The sequence below is a fragment of the Ranitomeya imitator genome, chromosome 6 (assembly GCF_032444005.1).
Source record: "Ranitomeya imitator isolate aRanImi1 chromosome 6, aRanImi1.pri, whole genome shotgun sequence".
NCBI classification, from domain to species: Eukaryota; Metazoa; Chordata; class Amphibia; order Anura; family Dendrobatidae; genus Ranitomeya; species Ranitomeya imitator.
In genome coordinates this window covers 174,563,979-174,588,274 of record NC_091287.1, presented here as the reverse complement: position 1 = coordinate 174,588,274, position 24,296 = coordinate 174,563,979, and the positions used below count along the sequence as shown (strand labels likewise).

At 44.2% G+C, this 24,296-nt stretch overlaps 1 protein-coding gene across 1 annotated transcript in view; it reads right to left on the bottom strand.

Moving 5' to 3' along the window:
- Positions 1-24,296, bottom strand: part of STAC (SH3 and cysteine rich domain) — a 550,486-nt gene that overhangs the window by 259,914 nt on the left and 266,276 nt on the right. The window contains exons 3-4 of the mRNA XM_069730312.1: positions 22,255-22,355; positions 10,333-10,414 (exon numbers count right to left, since the gene is read on the bottom strand). Of these exons, the coding sequence (XP_069586413.1) occupies positions 10,333-10,414; positions 22,255-22,355 (183 nt within the window). The remainder of the gene's footprint in view (positions 1-10,332; positions 10,415-22,254; positions 22,356-24,296) is intronic.

Sequence of the window (24,296 nt, the reverse complement as noted above, 5' to 3'; positions counted from 1 at the left end):
TCTGATTTTTAGTCTTATGCTTAATGTTCTTCTGCTTTTTGCTCTGCAGCTTCTTGTTCTTCTGCTTCTTGGTCTTCAGGGTCGTCGTTTCCAGGGTCGTCGTCTTCTTCGGGGTGGTCTTCAGGGTCGTCGTCTCTGGGTCGTCGTTTCCAGGGTCATCGACTCTGGGGTTGTTGTCTTCTTCGGGGTGGTCTTCAGGGTCATTGTCCCCAGGGTCGTCATCTTCTTTGGGGTGGTCTTCAGGCTTGTCTTTAGGGTTGTGGTCAGGGAGATCCAGAGTGGTTAGAAAAAATCATTTCCAAAAGCTTGAACTAGGAAATGTAGCTGAAGGTACAAGAAGGCTGAGGAATAAGGATGGCTACCCGAAGGTACAAGAGCCAATGGAACTACCGAGGACCAGCTGACGGTACTGGAACCCGGTTACTAAGCAGGAGGTACCCATGCCAGAAAGCACTACCAAGGACCACCAGACGTTGGTGGAACTCGGATATCCATAAGGAGGCACCTAAGCCAAAGGCTCTACCTGGAACCAGCTGATGGTACTAGAACCAGGATGGGGAGCAGAAGGTACAAGAGCCAAAGACACTGCTGAGAACCAGCTGACGGTACTGGAACCCAGATGGGTAGCTGAAGGTACAAGAGCCAATGGAACTACCAAGGACTAGCTGACGGTACTGGAACCTGGTTACTAAGCAGGAGGTACCCGTGCCAGAAAGCACTACCAAAGACCACCAGACGTTGGTGGAACTCAGATACCCAGAAGGAGGCACCTAAGCCAAAGGCTTCTGGAACCAGCTGACGGTACTGGAACCAGGGGGACCTATTAAAGATTGTCTTCCAAAGAACCAGCTAATGGTGCTGGAACTCATATAGGCAGCAGAAGGCCCACAGGAAAAAAAATTGCTAGGCCGCGAGCCGGCCGTAGTTACCGAAAACCCACAGTCCTAAAGGGGAGCTTGTCCCATTGGCACTACGGAACCAGCCTTGATTGCCAGTTCCCACAGCCCACATAGGAAGCAGCTAAACTGCAGGCACCATAGAGTTGGCTAACCCGACCGCAACCCGACAGGACAACGTATTGGAGGCAAAGTGACCTTGACACTTCCCGGAAACAGCTGGCATGCTGGAACCAGGCTGGGCAGGAGGGAGTACCCGTGCCAAAGACACTTCTGAGCAGCAACTGGCGGTGTTGGAGCAAAGCGATTACATGAGAAACAGAGTATAGGCTGAGGCCTAATTGGAGTATGTTTAAAATCTGTAGTGGTGTCAATGTGGAGGGAGCAGGAGAAATTGGCGCACACACAGCTGGGGATCAGCTGACATTCCTGAACCCCAAAACAATGGAGCATGTGTTGACTGTGCAGACGACACTTCTGAGCAGCAACTGGCGGTGTTGGAGCCCAGGGATTACAGGAGAAACAGAGTGTAGGCTGAGGCCTAATTGGAGCAAGTTAAAAGGGAACCTGTAACCCCCCCAGGCATTTGTAACTAAAAGAGCAACCCTGTGCAGCACTAATGCTGCACAAGGAAAATGTGGCTCTTTTACTTGTGCTCCTTGCACACGCTGAAGTTAACACTAAAATGTGCCCCCTCATACCGTGAAACCGTCCTGGAGGCGGGACTTTCTTTCTTAATGAGACGCAGCACAGCCGTCATTCATACCCCCTTGGCGCCGGGCACCGCCTCCTCAGCGTTGTTTGGATCTGTCCCGGAGCCTGCGCTGTTATGTTATCCCTTGGGCATGCGCAGTTAGCGCTGCCCATCTTCTGACATCATTAGTTGTCAGGCTGACTGCACCTGTGCGGCCGCGCTGCCCAAGATCCCGCCCCGCAGTGTCATCTGATTTATTCACACTGCGGGGCTGGGCATGCGCAGTGCATATCTTCGCTTCTCACTCATCTCCTTCTGTCTTCTTCAGACTGTGCGGTGTCAGCTGATCCCTAAGTGCATGCCACAGCGATTTCACGGTATGAGGGGACACATTTTATAAGTGTTTAGTTCAGCGTGTGCAAGGAGCATAACTAAAGAAGCCACCTTTTCCTTGTGCAGCATTAGTGCTGCACAAGATGGCTCATTTAGTTGCAAACACCTGGGGGGGACAGGTTCCCTTTAATTTCTGCAGTAGTGAGTATGTAGGGAGCAGGAGAAATTGCCAGATACACAGCAGGGGATCAGCTGATATTACTGAACCCCAATAACAGAAGAGCAACTGTTGACTGTGCAGACAGCACTTCTGGGCAGGAACTGGCGGTGCTGGAGCCAGGGTCAATGCTTGAAACTGAGTGGAGAAATTGCTGCACACACAGGAGGAGAGCAGCTGCCGTTATTGAACCCCAATAACAGAGGAGCAACTGTTGACTGTGCAGATGGCACTTCCGAGCAGCAACTGGTGGTGTTGGAGCCCAGGGTCAATGCTAGAAGCAGAGTTTAGGCCGAGGCCTAATTGGAGCTAGTTTAATTTCTGTTGTAGTCTTAGTGTGGAGGGAGCAGGAGAAATTGCCGCACTCACAGCAGGGGAGCAGCTGGCGTTACTGAACCCTAATAATAGAGGAGCAACTGTTGACTGTGCAGACAGCACTTCCGGGCAGCAACAGGCGGTGTTGGAGCCCAGGGCAATGCTAGAAGCAGAGTGTAGGCCGAGGCCTAATTGGAGCTAGTTTAATATCTGTTGTAGTCTTAGTGTGGAGGGAGCAGGAGAAATTGCCGCACGCACAGCAGGGGAGCAGCTGGCATTACTGAACCCCAATAACAGAGGAGCAACTGTTGACTGTGCAGACAGCACTTACGGGCAGCAACTGGCGGTGTTGGAGCCCAGGGTCAATGCTAGAAACTGAGTGGAGAAATTGAAGCACACACATCAGGGGAGCAGCTGGCGTTACTGAACCCCAATAACAGAGGAGCTACTGTTGACTGTGCAGATGGCATTTCTGGGCAGCAACTCGCGGTGTTGGAGCCCAGGGTCAATCATGGTGTAGGCCGAGGCCTAATTGGAGCAAGTTTAATATCTGAAGTAGTGTGAGTGTGGAGGGAGCAGGAGACATTGCCGGATACACAGCAGGGGAGCAGCTGATGTTACTGAACCCCAATAACACAGGAGCTAGTGTTTTTCTCTGTGCAGATGACACTTCTGAGCAGCAACTGGCGGTGTTGGAGCCCACGGAATCCAAGAGAAGCAGAGTGTAGGCCGAGGCCTAATTGGAGCGAGTTTAGTATCTGATGTAATGTGAATGTGGAGGGAGCAGGAGACATTGCCGGACGCACAACAGGGGAGCAGCTGACGTTACTGAACCCCACTAACACAGGAGCTAGTTTTTTCTCTGTGCAGATAGTACTTCTGAGCAGCAACTGGCGGTGTTGGAGCCCAGGGTATCCAGGAGAAACAGAGTGTAGGCCGAGGCCTACACTCAAGGCAGTTTAATATGTGTTGCAGTGTAAGCGTGGATGGGCAGGACAAATTGCCGGATACACAGCTGGGGATCAGCTGACTTACTGAAACCCAATAACACGGCAGCAAGTGTTGACTGTGCAGACGACACTTCTGAGCAGCAACTGTCGGTGTTGGAGCCCAGGGTCAATCATGGTGTAGGCTGAGGCCTTATTGGAGCAAGTTTAATATCTGAAAAAGTGTGAGTGTGGAGGTAGCAGGAGCAATTGCCGGATACACAGCAGGGCAGCAGCTGACGTTACTGAATCCCACTAACACAGGAGCTAGTGTTGTTCTCTGTGCAGACGGCACTTCTGAGCAGCAACTGGCGGTGTTGGAGCCCAGGGAATCCAGGAGAAGCAGTGTGTAGGCCGAGGCCTAATTGGAGCAAGTTTAATACCTGAAGTAGTGTGAGTGTGGAGGTAGCAGGACAAATTGCCGGATACACAGCTGGGGATCAGCTGACGTTACTGAAACCCAATAACATGGCAACAAGTGTTGACTGTGCAGACGGCACCTCTGAGCAGCAACTGGCGGTGTTGGAGCCCAGGGAATTCAGGAGAAGCAGAGTGTAGGCAAAGGCCTAATTTGAGCTAGTTTAATAACAGTTGTAGTGTGATTGTGGACGGAGCAGCAGAAATTGCCGGATACACAGCTGGGGATCAGCTGACGTTACTGAAACCCTATAACACTGGGTCATGTGTTGACTGTGCAGATGGCACTTCTGAGCAGCAACTGGTGGTGTTGGAGCCCAGGGATTACAGTTTAGGTGGTAGAAACATGAACACAACAGGAGACCTGGATACTGTTGCCAACCAATTATTTAATCTGGAAGAGGAGTGGAAAAGTCCTGCGAGATCCAGGCCTTGTTCATTTTCAGAAAAGTAAGCCGCTCAACGTTATCAGATGATAGTCGCATGCGACGGTCTGTTAAAGACGTGTTCCGATAATACACTAGCAGCAGGGCAACCTAGCACCTCCAATGCATACTGGCTAAGCTCTGGCCATGTATCCAGCTTAGAGACCCAAAATTTGAAGGGGGAAGAGCCGTGTGGGAGTACACTGAGAGGGCAAGACATGTAGTCTGTCACCATCTGACGGAAACTTTGCCTCCTGCTGACTGGACCTGTCTGGGATGGTGTAGACATTTATGGGCGGGCACACAAAACTTTGCCACAGTTGGGCCATACTGGTCTTGCCTTGTGCTGAGGCACTGCTCCGGCTCCCTCTTTGTGCAGAGCTTCCTCCTCTGCCTTGACGCACTGAGCTGTTTTGTAAAAGCACTAGGAACACTGCTCTCGGTTGGACTGGAGAAGATGATGGAATGCACCAGTGTGTCTTGGTACTCCCGCATTTAACGCTCCCGGCTCAATGGTGTTATGAGGGTTTGTAAGTTGTCCCGGTAGCGAGGATCTAGGAGGGTGTACACCCAATAATCAGCCGTGTTGAGAATGTGGGCGATGCGGCGGTCGTTTCCCAGGCACTGCAGCATGAAATCTACCATGTGCTGCAGACTGCCAACTGGCCAAGAAACGCTGTCCCCTGATTGAGGCGTGATCTCTGCCTGCTCTGCATCACCCCACCCTCGCTCTACGTGCTGACTGCTGGAGCATTGTGTAACTCCCTCTTCTGGACAGATGTCTTCCTCCTCCATTGACTCCTCCTCATCCTCCTCACAAAGTGTCCCCTGCCTAGACCTTTGTGAGGAACCATGTTGCGCAGACTGTCCAGAAGCAGATGGCATTTGTGACTCCTCATCCTCCACCTCTTCCACAACCGCATCCCTTAGCGCTTGTAGTGTTTTTTCAAGCAGGCAAATAAGGGGTAAAGTCATGCTGACTAGTGCATCATCTGCACTCGCCATCCACATGGAATCATTGAAGGCACGCAAAACCTGGCAGATGTCCTTCACAGTGGCCTACTCAGTGGTTGTGAAGTCTGAACGGCGCGCACTGCGACTTCTTTGCGCCTGATGCAGCTGGTACTCCATTACTGCTGCCTGCTGCTCACACAACCGCTCCAACATAAGTAAAGTTGAATTCCACCTGGTGGGTAGGTCACATATGATGCGATGTTCCGGAAGGTGGAATTGGCGCTGCAGAGCTGCAATGCGCGATCTTGACATGCTGGAACGCCGCAAGTGAGCACACTCTAGGCGGATCTTGTGTAGTAGTGCATCAAGATCCGGATAGTCCCTCAAAAAACTCTGCACGACCAAGTTGAGCACATGTGCCAGACATGGGATGTGAGTGAGGTTGCCTAGGCCCAGAGCTGCCACCAGATTTCGGCCATTGTCACACACTACCGTGACTGGCTGGAGATTCGCTGGCACAAACCACACGTCGCTCTCCTGCTTGATGGCATTCCAGAGCTCCTGCGCTGTGTGGCTTCGATTTTCCAAATAAATTAATTTCAATACGGCCTGTTGACGTTTAGCCATGGCTGTGCTCATATCGGTCGTAACAGGTAAGCATTCACGGGTCCATGTGGAGGTGGACTGTGATGCTCCTGCAGCACTGATTCAGAGGAACTGGAGTATGAGGAGGAGTCAATGTGTACAGACTGGATTCTTGCAATCCTTGGAGTTGGCAGAAGACGTACAGCGCCACTCTCAAGATCTGTACCCGGCTCCACAACACTTACCCAATGGGCAGTGAGGGAAAGGTATCGTCCCTGTCCATGGTGACTGGTCCATGCATCGCTGGTGAGGTGGACCTTGCTACTGACCATGTTTAGTAGCGCATGTTTAATGTTTCCCTCCACATGCTTTTGCAGGGCAGGGATGGCTTGCCTGCTGAAATAAAAGCGGCTGGGCACGTTGTATTGTGGGACTGCCAATGCCATCAAGTTACGGAAGGTGTCAATCTCCACCAGCCTGAATGACAGCATTTCAAGGGACAGTAGTTTTGCAATGCCAGCATTCAGAACCTATGCTCGGGGGGTGGTTTGCCGAGAATGGCCGCCTTTTCTCCAATGCCTGTGCTACCGATGGCTGTAGACTGGGCTGGGAGTGTGAGGATGACAGGGAACGTGGTGCTGTGGGTGGAATTACGCTGGGTCTCTGTACAACAGTGCCAGAGGTTCTTCCATGGCAATCCTGTGAGGAAGCCAAACCAGCTGTGTGTGAGCTGGAGGAAGAGGCTACAACAGAAGCTGAAGAGGTGGTAGGTGCCGCTGTAGGTTGGCCTAGGTCTTCAGTGTGTTTTTGTAACTCCACAACGTGCTTGGTCCGCACATGTTTCCACATATTTGTGGTATTGAGGTTGCTGACACTTTTCTCTCTTTTAACTTTCTGATTACACAGCTTGCATTTGACAAAGCAAATGTCATCTGCAACTGTGTCAAAAAAGGACCAAGCACTGCAAGTCTTGGGAGTGCCTGTTTTGGGTTTTGGAAGAGGCATACTCCTAATGGGTGCCAAAGTGGAGGCTACAAGCAATGCAGTCTTCCACCTCCCTCTCCCTCCTTCTTGTGCCGTTCGGGGAATCTCTTCCTCAGAGCTGCTCCCACCACCTTCCTGTACCTCACACCATGATGGGTCAAATCCTCATCATCTACACTACCCTCTTCCAACAACTGCTTCTCCTGGATAGTCTCGGCAGCACAGTACGCACCAGAAAGTGGCACCTGAGTCTCATCATCTGATGCGTACTGAGCTGTGCTGACCGTAGGCACTGGCCCACCCACCTCTTCTGATTGAGAGAGACAAAGCAGTTGCACATCACTGCATACTGCCTCTTCTTCAGTTTCTCAAATGCTGCTTGGCTAGCCCCCTCTTTCCAAGCCAAGAGATTCAGAGAACAGAAGTAGAGATGGCTCCTGTCCTGGGCTCTCTGACTGCCTGGGCAATTTGGCAGGTGGTGAAGAGACAGATGGGTGCTCTTCAGTGCTCTGTGCCTGAGAGGATGTGGCACTAATTGAAGTCGATGCGTTAGCTGCCATCCATCTGATAACAGCTTCAGTTTGTTCATCCCGCAGCAGTGGGGTACGGGGAGCTCCTACAAAGCTGCGCATGAAGGACTGTTCCCTGCTAAAACTGGGGGATGATGAGTCACCGATGCCCGCAACAGGCAAAGAATCCCCATGTCCTCTCCCTGCAGAAATTCCACGCCCATGACCACTTGCCTTATTCCCTGCCTTCTTCATCTTGGTAGATTGATAAAGATAGGCAGAAAAGTACTAAGGGCTTAGTGTGCTTATTCCTGAACAGCTGCTAACAGGTATAAGAAACACTAATTTTATAAAGTGTGGACTAGACTTTAATATGAGCTCATGTGGCCTACACAACTATAAAGTGGAGTGTTTGGTGATCTTTATTAACTTTTAGTTTTTTTCTCAGAACAGACTACAGCGTGACCTGAACTCACACACAGACCTTTCAGTCCGCCGTGAATGGCGCTGCAAGGCCGAAAAAAGCTTCTCTATGTACTCCTATATAGTGTTTTTCCACAATCTAGCAGAATACGGATGGAAAACCACTAATAGGATAAATCAGGAAAAATGTGCAGCAGGCAGCACTAATTGAAAAAAGGACAATGGAACAGTATGAGGCAGTGATGCACGCTGAGCTGACTACAACCAGCTGTGACTGCAGAACAGACTACAGTGTGAGCTGAACTCACACAGAGACCTTGCAGACAGCCGTGAGCAGCACTGTAAGGCCAAACAAAGCTCCTCTATGTACTCCTATATAGTGTTTTTCCACAATCTAGCAGGATACGGATGGAAACCCACTAATAGGATAAATCTGGAACAATGTGCAGCAGGCAGCACTAATTGAAAAAAGGACAATGGAACAGTATGAGGCAGTGACGCAAGCTGAGCTGACTACAACCAGCTGTGGCTGCAGAACAGACTACATCATGAGCTGAACTCACACAGTGACCTTGCAGACAGCCGTGAACGGCGCTGCAAGGCCAAAAAAAGCTCCTCTATGTACTCCTATATTGTGTTTTTCCACAATCTAGCAGGATACGGATGGAAACCCACTAATAGGATAAATCTGGAACAATGTGCAGCAGGCAGCACTAATTGAAAAAAGGACAATAGAACAGTATGAGGCAGTGACGCACGCTGAGCTGACTACAACCAGCTGTGGCTGTAAAACAGACTACAGAGTGAGCTGCACTCACACAGAGACCTTGCAGACTGCCGTGAACAGTGCTGCAAGGCAAAAACAAGGTTCTCACACAGCGTTTGCTAAATTAGCCTGGGTAAAGCACGATGAAGCAAATTGCTATCTCAAACTGGCCCTCAGTCAGAACACAGCGTCATGTCCCTAACTGAATTCACAGCAGAGTGAATCCAAAATAGCGGCAGCGACTTTTATAGTGCATCATGACATAATTTCAGCAGCCAATTACGGCCATGCCAGTAGTTACATGACTAACATGCATAACAGGATATGCCCACACTTCTTAGGATTCCTCATTGGCTGAATTAAATCAAACTGGCTCATTGAATTATGGGAACTTCCGATTCCGGTATCTGACATTGAGAAAGTATCGGAACTCAGTATCGGAATTCCGATATCGCGAATATCGGCCGATACCCGATATTTGCAGTATCGGAATGCTCAACACTAGTGATGAATCCTCCGGGTCCTTCGGCACGTGGTCTCCTGGTACGGGCACAAGATGTTGAAGAAGTGTAGGTCTGCAGCACAGCGGACGTAGCAAACAGTTCAGTAAAAAAGGCCGCAGAAGAAGTACATAGTCCAGCGATCACAGCCTCAGGAGCAGGCCAGTTCTCAGTGTGCAACGCAGGAATATGGCTGAGCGGTACCTGCGCAGTGGTAAGCAAAACAATGCTATGCACTCTGCACTGATCACTATAAGGTGCAGATGTCTCTCTGGGCTGTGGGTAGCACGTCTTAGCAGTTTTGCTAGCTGGGAGTGAAGGCACAGCTAGCTGGCATGGGTCCGTCAAGAGGGAGTCAACCGTCTCTCTGCTCACAAGCTCGTTCCCTGCCAAGTGTCCCATCTTCCCTCTCAGACTGCTATTTATGTCGGACCCACCCTCATCATTCAGGTGTCCTGAACTGCTCCAGTCAGAAATCTCTTCCCCTTGAAACAATGGTGACAGCCCCGACAGTTCCGGCCCAGACACACAAGAGGGACCATTAGCTTGGCTCTCCTCCCTATACACGCTCGAATGCTATACTTGAATCTTGGCTTGCTTGTATATTATGTTTGAGTCTCTGCAGCTGCTTGATTTGGAGCTGTTACACAGCCTCAACACATGTGAGGATTGCGTAACAAACAGGCATGTTTGCCCAACACTAGTTGCAATTTAATCCCAGATCCAAAGTCCAGTAAAATGAACCCTCTCAGTAATCTAATGTTACTGATACAAAATATTTCATCACCTAGGCCAACCACCTTGGTGGCACATTTCTGCCATTCAGGAACTTAACTCCTGCTTTCTTACAGTGGTAAACATGTAATATGATGTAATAGCACATACAGGAAGGATTTTAATTTGAAGTTTAGACCTAACATGGTAGAATGGAAATCTATAGTTGGGTCCAAATTCGTCCTCTCATTAGGAGAGAGAGGTAAATGGATTTGGGTCACTTGAAATGTTTCTTTGAAATGAAGATACTTGGGAGGTGTAATGTACAGTAGAAATACCAGCATAACAAACTAAGTAAACTCTGGCAGCAAGAAATTAAACTTTTTCCCTTGGAGTGTCCATTCATTTAGATAGTGTTAACATAAAATGTAACATAACTGCAATTTTAACAAAAGGTTAGCACTGTGTTACTAGACACAGAGTTAGGCCTCTAACAGGCATCTTCAGCAAGCACTGTATCTGCAAGTACTTGCTAATCCTATTTTTCGGTATCAGCACAGTAATAAGCAAAAATATTTTAGTTTATCACACAATTGATTAACAGTTTTACTCACCAATAGGCATTACTTCTTTGATGCATCCAAACTGCTCATGTATAAGCAACGGCGAGCTATAGTAACGTCGAAAACCTTTTGGCTGAATATATCCATACAGGGCAGAAATTAAAAAAAGAGAGGAAAATCAAACGTAAATAAAGACTTACTTCATAATAACAACAAAGCATACTAAAAATTTAAAGTAAAAAAAACTTTTACGCCATTATATTTATTATAGATTCCTGAATAGACACTGAAACTGAGAAACCTAACACAGATGTTCAGCTTTTTAAATTCCCAATGTTTGTCAAGCCTTTTATTCATCACGTCTATTAAATATGACAATAAAATCAGTTTGATTTTAAACCTAAAATCTATTTTACAGGTTATGGTGTAACGGATTGCTTAAATCGGGAGTTACAGACATGTGGAACAATAAGACTCAGCAAGACCAACGACAAAAAGTTAGGATATGTATTCCACTTAAAAGGGTTGTCTAGACTTAAGGCTTAAGTTTGCAGTCACTGTACATAACTTCAAACTTATGAATCCTCACAGCGCACCTGTAACTGGCAGTCACAAGTATGTGATTTGTATACTTGTGGCCACATTTTGACTATACGTACGAGGCCTCACTCAGTTGACTTGAACTGAACAAAGTCACACACCTCTAATCAGCAAATTGCACAATTGCGGTCATATGTTTTACTGTTCCTGACACCAAAGAATCCTTACAGCGAGCACACTGCTCAGAGTGACTGAACATCATCATATATATTTGTATAGTGAAGGCCAAAATGGTAACAGTGTTTTGAACTTTTGACTTTCAGGCTCGATATCTCATTATCCACTTCTGCTTTGAATTTGAGACTGCCATCATTTCATAGAAAATCATCTTGGCTATCTCATACTTAAGTTTGACTTGCAACTATTTAGTATATGATTAGTTATGCAGATTCTTGTCATGTTTCTGAATTGTTACTGTTTTCCTCCTAAAGATCTAAATTTTAATTTTTATGATTTTGTTAGTATTTTGTAAATCCACCTTCGGTTTTCAGTACCGCCTGAATTCTTTTGGGCATGCTCTCGATCAGATTCAAACTTGTGTCAACCCAAATTTGATCTCAGGTCTCTTCTACACACTGTCAAAGCTTGTGCATACTGGTCGAATTATTTGGGTATGTATACAGTTTTTTCTTTCATTCTACCCATAAGTGTTTGATTGGGTTGAGGTCTGGGGACTGTGGGGGCCAGTCCAATACCTATACTTCATTGTCATTGAACCATTTCTTTGCCAATCTCGACGTATGCATTGTGTTGTGGTCCTCTTGGAACACTGTTGTCCTGTTCATACCCATAATACTTGAATGTATGAAATAACTCTTGTAGGATATTCACATATAGCTCAGCATTGAGAACACCATTGATCCTGGTCATGTATCCAATGCCTTTGGATGTGAAAAACCCCCATATCATCATTCCTCCACCGATATGAAATTTCTCAATTAATTAGCCCATTTTTCCCTTGTTTCTTTCATATTCATTTGTACCTATCAAAGCCTAGTCTATTGACTTTTGCATCATCGCTCCAAATCACCCGTTTCAAATCTTTAAATGTTCACTTTTCATACTTGTTTGCAAACACGAACCAACACTTCTTCTGACAATATTAATTGAAGTTGAAACTTCTTCAACTTTTTTCAGGACACCATTCTAGACTTGTATAACGTGCGTTGCACGGTGCTTGCATCAATGTCTGTGATCTCACTATCATGCAGCATATGGGCCACCTCCACTGCCGTGTTTGTCGCACCAGAACTGATAGACCTTGGAAAGAGCTGACTTGTTGACGCCGATATTTTGCCTGGATGTCCACCTTTTGGCTTCTGAATGGATGGACGGATTTCATATCGTATGCTTCCAACTGTCTTGGCACTCATATGATGCAGTTTGGCAATTGTCTTGGCCAAGAGAATGCTATCGATGAGCAGGATGATGCTGTTTCTCTTTTCTTGGGAAATCGTCTTCATGGCTGCTCCTCGATTCAAACCAATAGCCTTTCATTTGGGAATCAACCTAATAATACAATGAGCTAAAACGGAATGTGAGATTGTATTTTGAAGTATTCAGGAAGAAAAATATTTTTCCACCTGAAGGAGGAAAACTGTAACAACGCAGTGACATGACAAGAATCTGCATAACTAATCGTATGCTGAATAGTTGCAAGTCAAAGATATGTATGAGATAGCCATTATGATTGTCTATAAAATGATGGTAGTCTCACAATCAAAGCAGTAGTAGATGGTGAGATATGGAGCCTGAAATTAAAAAGTTCAAAACATTGTTACCCTTCAATGCCGGGAGTTTAACCTCTCATTTACCACTGTCAATAAGTGACAGGTGCAGATGAGAGTTTTGGCAAAGACAAAGAGCTCCCTCTGTCAGCCCATTGCCCAACACAAAGTCTGATTGCGAAATAGCAATGTCTTGCGGCCTCCGTGTCTGACACATAGGAATGTCTATTACATAATGCCTAAAGTGACATCTAATAGGCTTATTGTCAGCATAACACTGAGAGGATGGGGTAATACACTGCATGATATAAGCCATTACCTATGCAATCAAAGGATTGGATGCTTAAGTACCATTGGGGGACTAATAAATATTCTAAAAGATATTTTAAAAACCTGTAAAATAACACCAAATATCCCGGTGAACTGCACAAAACAGTAAAAACAGTGCCAGAATTGCTGTTTTTATTCATCACAAAAAAATGAAATAAAAAGTGATCAAAAAGTAATGTATATCCCAAAATAGTACCAGTAAAAAACAACAGTTTGCTTTGCCAAAAAACAAACACTCAAACAGATCTATAAAGTGAAAAATTAAAATATTATGGATTTCAGAATATGACAGAGATGAGTAAATTTATTTGAATGGATTTTAATTCTACTCGCATATACAAAAATCCTAATTATTTGAGAATTTTGATTTTTGTAAATTCGATTTGCAAGCATTCATCAAACCCCATTTGGCTGAACTGTAGGGGGTTGGAGAAAGTTTACAAAACAAAACAAAAAAAGTATAATCACCTCACTGCTTTCCTGTCCAGCCGCACCGCTGCTTGTTGCCTATCTTCCAGTCCATAAAGTAGTCTCTTCTTTTACCTATAGCTAGCTGTGTTTTCCGGCCTTTTCGCTCTAGTCTGGGACTTCCTGCAGTGACCCAGCCTTAAATAGTCATGTCACGACATCAAAGATGTATGACATGCAGTGACCTCCGAAGCCTAGTCGTGGCCTAAAATACTAACCAAGAGTGAAAAAAAATGGAAGATGCAACAGTGGAAAGAGTAGAACTGGTTGGTGTGCAGCATTGCCCCCTGTCCACCATCCCATCCCCAGGGCCTCTTTTTTTTCTGCCGTCTGATCTCCAGTTCTCCTGGAGGCAACTAGGCCTCAAAGTTCATTGCATGTTGCATATCAGTGACATCGTGAGTAAACAGGCTGCAACATGTGACTATCAACAGGGGAAAGAAGAGATTGTGCTGAGGACTGGACAGTTGAGCGGTGAGGTACTTCCTTTTTTGTTTATTTTACATGCTCTATGGTCTGGGGAGAAGTTAGAGAATAATAAGGGACATTCAATTTGAGAAGAATAACTTTGCTACAAATTTAATTTTCTGGGAAAATTTGCCCAATTTGACAAATTTGAACTGTCAGATCTGCTTATCTTAAAAAGACAATGAAAAAATATTCACATTTTCTTTAAAAAGTGATTTTCTTTTATGGAAACCTTAAAAAATCAATATGAATTGAGTATCACAATTGTATTAACTCGTACTATAAAAAGATACCATTGTATTTCCAGCATGGTGAGGGAAAAAATAAAAAACGTATTAGAATTGCTGCTTTTTTTTGTTCATCTGACTCAAAGAATTTAATAAAAAGTGATGAAGGAGTCAAATGTACTGAAAAAGAGCAATAATAAAAAAGCTTGTCCCACCAATAAAGTCAAGCACAACTTTGTTTACAGAAAATATATATACTGTATATATATATATATATATATATATATATATATATACATACACACACAGTCGTGGCTGAGAGCGTTGTCACCCTTGAAATTGTTACAGAAAATGAAGTATTTCTCAAGAAAGTTATTTCAATTACAAGTTTTGTTATACAGAAGTGTATTTCCTTTGTGTGTATTAAACAGCACAAACAAACCCTGAGAAAAATAGCAAAATGGAAATAATGTCACAGAAAACCCTAAAAATGGGAAGGACAATATTGTTGGCACCCTCAACTTGATATTTGGTGGCACACCCTTTGGAATAAATAACTGCAATCAATCTTTTCTTATAACCATCAACAAGCTTTTTACACCTCTCAATTGGAATTTTTGACCATTCTTCTTTTGTAAACTACTCCATGTCTTTCATATTTGAAGGGTGTCTTCTCCGAACAGCAATTTTAAGATCTCTCCACAGGTGTTCAAAGGTATTTAGATCCAGACTCATTGTTGGCCACTTCAGAACTGTCCAGCACTTTGTTTCTATTGATTTCTGGATGATTATTGAAGTATGTTTAGGGTCATTGTCCTGCTGGAAGACCCATGACCTCGGATGTAAAACCAGCTTACTTACACTGGGCACTACATTGCGACCAAAAATGCTTTGGTAGTCTTCATATTTCATAATGCTTTGAACACAGTCAAAGCATCTTGTGCCAGAAGCAGCAAAACAACCCCAAAACATCTTTGAGCTTCCACCATATTTGACTGTAGGTACTGTGTTCTTTTCTCTGTAAGCCTCATTCCATTTTAGATAAACAGTAGAAAGTTATGTTTTATCAAAAAGTTCTTTCTTGGTCTCATCTGTCCACAAGACGCTTTACCAGAAGGATTTTGGCTTACCCATGTCTATTTTGGAAAACTGCTGCCTAGCTCTTTTATGTCTCTGTGTCATCCTGGGTCTCCAGCCATAGCATTTTATTTAATTCAAATGTCAATGGATAGTTCATGCTGATACAACCTGAGCCTGCAGGACAGCTTGAATATTTTTGGAACTTCATTTTGGCTTCTTATCCACCATCTGGACTTTACTGCATTGAAACCTTTCATTAATGTGCTTCTGCCTTCCACACTCAGAGAGATTACAGTGCCTTGGTTTGTAAACTTCTTGATTATGTCGCGTACCATGGACAAAGGAACATCAGAATCTCTGGAGATGGACTTGTAACCTTGAGATTGTTGATATTGTTCAACAATTTTAGTTCTCAATCTTTAGACAGTTCTCTTCTCCTCTCTCTCTCTCTCTCCATGCTTAGTCTGGCACACACAGACACAAAATGCAAAGATTGAGATAACTTCTCCCCTTTGTATCTGGTTTCAGATGTGATTTTTATTATTGTCCACTCGTGTTACTTGCCATAGCTGAGTTTCACCAAGCATTCCATGCTTGAAACAAAGTTGTTTACCTACAATTTTAGAAAGGTGCCAACATTTTTTGCCCATTTTGGGGATTTTGTTTGAAATTCTGTCCAGTTTGTCTTTTTGCTCTGTTTGTTTTATGCTTTTCCAATACACACAAAGGGAAGAAACATGTTTATAACAAAACATGTTTACAGTAATTGCATTAATTTTCTGGAAGAAATACTTTGTTTTCTGTAAACATTTCAAGGGTGGCATGACTATATAAATATATATTTTAAATGTAAGCATAAAAAATCTGCAAAATGTGGGATTGTCATTATCATATTGTCTTGCAGAGAAAAATTAGAAAATCAATTAGACTTAAAGGGAGTTTATCACTACATTTTAGACTGCTGAAAGAAGTAATCAATGCCTCATATCAGATGCCTTGTTGTTGAGAAATCATCTTTTATCACTTTATATAAATGACCTCTTCCAGGCTCTGGGAAGAATGGTACCTGGAAGATAACTCTGCCTCCAGAGATTATTTTACATGAATAGGGAGTTACCAGTGTGATGTGTAATGGCCGCTCTCTGCTCTCTTGATCTCATCTTTTCAGAGCGGTGTGGTTATCAGTGACACATCTGCAGGTTCCTCTCAACTTCAGCTTCCAACTCACAGGTATATAGGATTAAAATATTGTTCCAAAATGGCAGAGCTCAGAAAAAGGCAAAAATTGTTTTCAAGAAGACATACAGGGATGACTTTTTCAGCAGTCTGTAACCTGTATGCCCATATTAACCCCTTCCCGACCTGTGACACAGCGTATGCGTCATGAAAGTCGGTGCCAATCCGACCTGTGACGCATATGCTGTGTCACAGAAAGATCGCGTCCCTGCAGATCGGATGAAAGGGTTAACTCCCATTTCACCCGATCTGCAGGGACAGGGGGAGTGGTAGTTTAGCCCAGGGGGGGTGGCTTCACCCCCTCGTGGCTACGATCGCTCTGATTGGCTGTTGAAAGTGAAACTGCCAATCAGAGCGATTTGTAATATTTCACCCATTATAACGGGTGAAATATTACAATCCAGCCATGGCCGATGCTGCAATATCATCGGCCATGGCTGGAAATACTAGTGTGCCCCCACCCCACCCCACCGATCGCCCCCCCAGCCCCCCGATCTGGCCGGTACACTGCTCCGGCTCCCCTCCATCCAGTGCTCCGCTCCCCCCGTGCTCTTGTCCGCTCCCCCCGTGCTCCAATCACCCCCCCGTGCTCCAATCACCCCCCCTGCATTCAGATCCACCCCCCCGTGCTCCGTTCCACCCCCCCATGCTCCGTTCCAGCCCCCCCGTGCTCCGTTCCACGCCCCCCGTGCTCCGTTCCACACCTGCCGCGCTCCGATTCCCCCCCCGTGCTCCGATCCCCCCCCGTGCTCCGATCCCCCCCCGTAGTCCCCCCCCACCCCATCATACTTACCGATCCAGCCGGGGTCCCGTCCGTCTTCTCCCTGGGCGCCGCCATCTTCCAAAATGGCGGGCGCATGCGCAGTGCGCCCGCCGAATCTGCCGGCCGGCAGATTCGTTCCAAAGTGCATTTTGATCACTGAGATAGATTATATCTCAGTGATCAAAATAAAAAAAATAATACATGACCCCCCCCCTTTGTCACCCCCATAGGTAGGGACAATAAAAAAATAAAGAAAATTTTTTTTTTCCACTAATGTTAGAATAGGGTTAGGGTTAGGGGTAGGGTTAGGGTTAGGGTTAGGGTTAGGGCTAGGGTTAGGGTTACGGGTAGGGTTAGGGTTAGGGCTAGGGTTAGGGCTAGGGGTAGGGTTAGGGGTAGGGCTAGGGTTAGGGCTAGGGTTAGGGTTAGGGTTAGGGCTAGGGTTAGGGCTAGGGTTAGGGGTAGGGCTAGGGTTAGGGGTAGGTTTAGGGCTAGGGTTAGGGTTTCGGTATGTGCACACGTATTCTGGTCCTCTGCGGATTTTTCCGCTGCGGATTTGATAAATCCGCAGTGCTAAACCGCTGCGGATTTATGGCGGATTTACCGCGTTTTTTTCTGCGCATTTCACTGCGGTTTTACAATTGCGATTTTCTATTTGAGCAGTTGTAAAACCGCTGCGGAATCCGCACAAAGAAGTGACATGCTGCGGAATGTAAACCGCTGCATTTCCGTGCAGTTTTTCCGCAGCATGTGTACAGCGATTTTTGTTTCCCGTAGGTTTACATTGAACTGTAAACTCATGGGAAACTGCTGCGGATCTGCAGCGTTTTCCGCAGCGTGTGCACATACCTTTAGAATTAGGCTATGTTCACACGGTGCGCATTTGGCTGCGGATTGGCCGCTGCGGATTCGCAGCAGTATTCCATCAGGTTTACAGTACCATGTAAACATATGAAAAACCAAATCCGCTGTGCCCATGGTGCAGAAAATACCGCGCGGAAACGCTGCGTTGTATTTTCCGCAGCATGTCAATTCTTTGTGCGGATTCCGCGGCTTTTTACACCTGTTCCTCAATAGGAATCCGCAGGTGAAATCCGCACAAAAAACACTGGAAATCCGCGGAAAATCTGCAGGTAAAACGCAGTGCCTTTTACCCGCGGATTTTTCAAAAATGGTGCGGAAATATCTCACACGAATCCGCAACGTGGGCACATAGCCTTAGGGTTAGGGTTGGAATTAGGGTTGTGGTTAGGGTTGTGATTAGGGTTATGGCTACAGTTGGGATTAGGGTTAGGGGTGTGGGGGGGTTAGTGTTGGAGGTAGAATTGAGGGGTTACCACTGTTTAGGCACATCAGGGGTCTCCAAACGCAACATGGCGCCACCATTGATTCCAGCCAATCTCGTATTCAAAAAGTCAAATGGTGCTCCCTCACTTCCGAGCCCTGAAGTGTGCCCAAACAGTGGTTTACCCCCACATATGGGGTATCAGTGTACTCAGGATAAACTGCGCAACAATTACTGGGGTCCAATTTCTCCTGTTACCCTTGTGAATCTAAAAAAATGCTTGCTAAAACATCATTTTTGAGGAAAGAAAAATGATTTTTTATTTTCACGGCTCTGCGTAAACGTCTGTGAAGCACTTGGGGGTTCAAAGTGCTCACCACATATCTAGATAAGTTCCTTGGGGGGTCTAGTTTCTAAAATGGGGTCACTTGTGGGGGGTTTCTACTGTTTAGGCACACCAGGGGCTCTGCAAACGCAATGTGACGCCCGCAGACCATTCCATCAAAGTCTGCATTTCAAAAGTCACTACTTCCCTTCTGAGCCCCGACGTGTGCCCAAACAGTGGTTTACCCCCACACATGGGGTATCAGCGTACTCAGGAGAAACTGGACAACAACTATTGGGGTCCAATTTCTCCTGTTACCCTTGGGAAAATAAAAAATTCTGGGCTAAATAATTATTTTTGAGGAAAGAAAACGTATTTATTATTTTCACGGCTCTGCATTATAAACTTCTATGAAGCACTTGGGGGTTCAAAGTGCTCACCACACATCTAGATAAGTTCCTTTGGGGGTCTAGTTTCCAAAATGGGGTCACTTGTGGGGGGTTTCTACTGTTAAGCCACATCAGGGGCTCTGCAAACGCAACGTGACGCCCACAGAGCATTCCATCAAAGTCTGCATTTCTAAACGTCACTACTTCACTTCCGAGCCCCGGCATGTGCCCAAACAGTGATTTACCCCCACATATGGGGTATCAGCGTACTCAGGAGAAACTGGACAACAACTTTTGGGGTCAAATTTCTCCTGTTACCCTTGGAAAAATAAAAAATTGCAGGCTAAAAGATCATTTTTGAGAAAATAATTTTTTATTTTATTTTCATGGCTCTGCGTTATAAACTTCTGTGAAGCACTTGGGGGTTCAAAGTCCTCACCACACATCTAGATTAGTTCCTTTGGGGGTCTAGTTTCCAAAATTGGGTCATTTCTGGGGGATCTCCAATGTTTAGGCACACAGGGGCTCTCCAAACGTGACATGGTGTCCGCTAATGATTGGAGCTAATTTTCCATTTAAAAAGCCAAATGGCATGCCATCCCTTCCGAGCCCTGCCGTGCGCCCAAACAGTGGTTTACCCCCACATATGGGGTATCAGCGTACTCAGGACAAACTGGACAACAATATTTGGGGTCCAATTTCTCCTATTATCCTTGGCAAAATAGGAAATTCCAGGCTAAAAAATCATTTTTGAGGAAAGAAAAATTATTTTTTATTTTCATGGCTCTGCGTTATAAACTTCTGTGAAGCACCTGGGGGTTTAAAGTGCTCAATGTGCATCTAGATAAGTTCCTTGGGGGGTCTAGTTTCCAAAATGGGGTCACTTGTGGGGGAGCTCCAATGTTTAGGCACACAGGGGCTCTCCAAACGCGACATGGTGTCCGCTAACAATTGGAGCTAATTTTCCATTCAAAAAGTCAAATGGCGCGCCTTCCCTTACGAGCCCTGCCGAGTGCCCAAACAGTGGTTTACCCCCACATATGAGGTATCGGCGTACTCGGGAGAAATTGCCCAACAAATTTTATGATCCATTTTATCCTACTGCCCATGTGAAAATGAAAAAATTGAGGCGAAAAGAATTTTTTTGTGAAAAAAAAGTACTTTTTCATTTTTACAGATCAATTTGTGAAGCATCTGAGGGTTTAAAGTGCTCACTAGGCATCTAAATAAGTTCCTTGGGGGGTCTAGTTTCCAAAATGGGGTCACTTGTGGGGGAGCGCCAATGTTTAGGCACACAGGAGCTATCCAAACGCGACATGGTGTCCGCTAACGATGGAAATAATTTTTCATTCAAAAAGTCAAATGGCGCTCCTTCCCTTCCGAGCCTTACCATGTGCCCAAACAGTGGTTTACCCCCACATGTGAGGTATTGGTGTACTCAGGAGAAATTGCCCAACACATTTTAGGATCCATTTTATCCTGTTGCCCATGTGAAAATGAAAAAATTGAGGCTAAAAGAATTTTTTTGTGAAAAAAAAGTACTTTTTCATTTTTACGGATCAATTTGTGAAGCACCTGGGGGTTCAAAGTGCTCACTATGCATCTAGATAAGTTCCTTGGGGCGTCTAGTTTCCAAAATGGGGTCACTTGTGGGGGAGCTCCAATTTTTAGGCACACGGGTGCTCTCCAAACGTGACATGGTGTCCGCTAAAGAGTTGAGCCAATTTTTGATTCAAAAAGTCAAATGGCGCTCCTTCCCTTCCAAGCCCTGCCGTGCGCCCAAACAGTGGTTTACCCCCACATATGAGGTATCAGCGTACTCAGGACAAATTGGACAACAACTTTCATGGTTCAGTTTCTCCTTTTACCATTGGGAAAATAAAAAAATGTTGCTAAAAGATAATTTTTGTGACTAAAAAGTTAAATGTTCATTTTTTCCTTCCTTGTTGCTTCTGCTGCTGTGAAGCACCAGAAGGGTTAATAAACTTCTTGAATGTGGTTTTGAGTACCTTGAGGGGTGCAGTTTTTAGAATGGTGTCACTTTTGGGTATTTTCAGCCATATAGACCCCTCAAACTGACTTCAAATGTGAGGTGGTCCCTAAAAAAAATGGTTTTGTAAATTTCGTTGTAAAAATGACAAATCGCTGGTCAAATTTTAACCCTTATAACTTCCTAACAAAAAAAAATTTTGTTTCCAAAATTGTGCTGATGTAAAGTAAACATGTGGGAAATGTTATTTATTAACTATTTTGTGTCACATATCTCTCTGGTTTAACAGAATAAAAATTCAAAATGTGAAAATTGCGAAATTTTCAAAATTTTCGCCAAATTTCCGTTTTTATCACAAATAAACGCAGAATTTATTGACCTAAATTTACCACTAACATGAAGCCCAATATGTCACGAAAAAACAATCTCAGAACCGCTAGGATCCGTTGAAGCGTTCCTGAGTTATTACCTCATAAAGGGACACTGGTCAGAATTGCAAAAAACGGCAAGGTCTTTAAGGTCAAAATAGGCTGGGTCATGAAGGGGTTAATAGTTGTCAATAGGTCAAATTTTGTGACAAATTCCCTATTAATCATGAATGGTGCTTAAAAATGAAAATATTGTGTAATTAAAATGTACTGAATATAAATATGTACCCCAAAATGGTACCAATGAAATCTACCTTTTTGCACTTGTTACCTAAAAAAAGATATGTGTTTTATAGTGTGTACCATATATACCCAAAAATGGTGTCACAGGGAAATACAATCTGTCCTGCAAGTAACAGCTATTTTAATGAAAAAAAATATTATGACTCCTGAAATGCTATTATAAAAAATTAAATTAAATACCGGTAAGTAATCTGTTTGATCATTAAGGCTAAATTAGGCCTGTCTATAAAGGGTTATCAATAATAATTATACATTCATTCAGCGAGCAATTTCAAGATAATTCGTCCTATTTTGTATAACATTTTGCACCTCATTCTTTTAAATGTCTCCCTTTACAAATAATTAGTCCCACAGTCGTGCTGAGATTTTATATTCACAGAAAGAGCCTAAGTCAGGGTACATTTGTTGACTTACCAGTTTTCCCATGCAGCGCTGTGAACCAATTGTTTCTGTACATTTGTGATGAATGCTCATTTTGCAGGCTTTGCATCGCAGGCCATGTTTTGTGTTAGTTCCTGTCAATGAACATAAATTCTAATTAACCTGGATCAATAGTTCCCATGAATCTGACAAGTGAGCTGTCTGTAAAGCAGATACACTCAATATGGCTTCTTTTTGAAGCAGATGTACCGTATGCAGATGCAGATGAAGCAGATGTACCGTATGTAACCTTGTGCTGTTTAGACAACTTTCCATTATTTCAATGATGTACTGTAGTGTTTTTGTACCCTGTCCCACGATGTTTCCTGTGTGGTTTTCTAGACCTATGTATAGCTATTAAAATGTCCCTTTAATATTTATTTCCAGAGAATAACATTTGTCCTGAGTCATGCCATGGACACCCTCCATCGTTGTCTTGTATACAAAGATCTGGTACACATACTGTAATTAGAAGTGATCCTAAACATTTCGCCACTTTGTATCAAAATTGTAGCTTGATGTCAAGCATTAAAAATCATGAAGTTATGTCCTGATTGCAAGATTATGTACTGTTGTCATGCAGTTTGATAGGCTTTCGTAGGATCACTTCTCATAAAATTGCTCCAAAGACCTGGGCCTACGTTTAGACTGGACACGATCTATTCAGAGTTTCAAAATTAATAAAGTATTTTACATTTGCATTTACTGATAGGAGAACAATAACTGCTGGCCGATCTAATTTTTCCCAGAAGCTAATCAATGCCAAACCAACAGATTGGCCAAAATTGGACATACAGATGTAACCAGCATCAATAAGATGGTCATCATAATGGTGATCTGCACTATTAGTTTAACATAGCTATTCTTTTTCAGTTTGAATGAGAAGTGTGCTAGACAAACATGTGGGTGTGCTATGCTAACAATATTGTGCCACGGAACTGTCTTTTTAATAGTTGCCGTGTGTTAAATAGTTACATCATTAGGACAGTTGTTAAAAAAAAACGTCCATCAAGTTCAACCGAGAGATTGGAAATGATAATAGGGTATAGGTGTATTCACATTGCATGATCCAGTCTACCCAAAAGAGCAAGATTTTACCTTCAGATCCCAAGTGTTAGTCATTTGAATCCACATTCAGAACATGAATTTTATACATTTAATAATAATAATAATAATAATTTTTATTTATATAGCGCCAACATATTCTGCAGCACTTTACAATGCATTTATACAAGTATCCTGGCATACTGTCAATGAACTGGTGCCCAGAACTGAATTACAAGCACTAATGCTTTGTAACATGGTAGAATTACCTTCCTGCCTCTTTTAATACATAACAAAGCTGCTGATTGGCATTACATGTTGTTATTTAGTGTGGGATCTACAAGTAGAGATGAGCGAATCTGTTCGAGTCCCTTTTTATTTGGCAAGCTATAACGCTTACCGTAAAACTGCAGAGGGAACCCAGCTACCTGGATCGCTCCTACTGATCAGCTGTACGGCGCCGCAGATGCATGTGTCAGTCACAACACATGCATGGAAAGCCTGTTTGTTGGGCTCTCCATGCATGTGTTGTGACAGTGAAACAGCTGCGACACATGCAGCTGCAGAGCCGGACAGCTGATCAGCGGGAGGGATCCAGGTAGCTGGGTTCCCTCTGCAGTTTATTCGGTAAGCGCTATAGCTTGCCGAATAAGGAGGAACCTGAACAGATTCACTCATCTCTATCTACAAGCAGGGTTGCCAATTTGACTTTTTATTTTTTCTGGGCAGTTTATTAAAAAATCACAAACAGACAATATTTTTAAGGACACATTGGAAAATGTTATGTTACATTTCTCTACATCCCAAAATTCTAATATGAAGATATCAGCTGCATTCACTGTAAACTCTAAAATGGTGATGATTACAGTCAAAATAAGCTGTATATAGTTTTCTTTATCTTAAAAAAAAAAATCATGGACGCCTCATATTTTTATTACAGACAAGGCAAAAAATTGACCAATTTTTAGAGACTGTGCTGGAAATTCTGGATG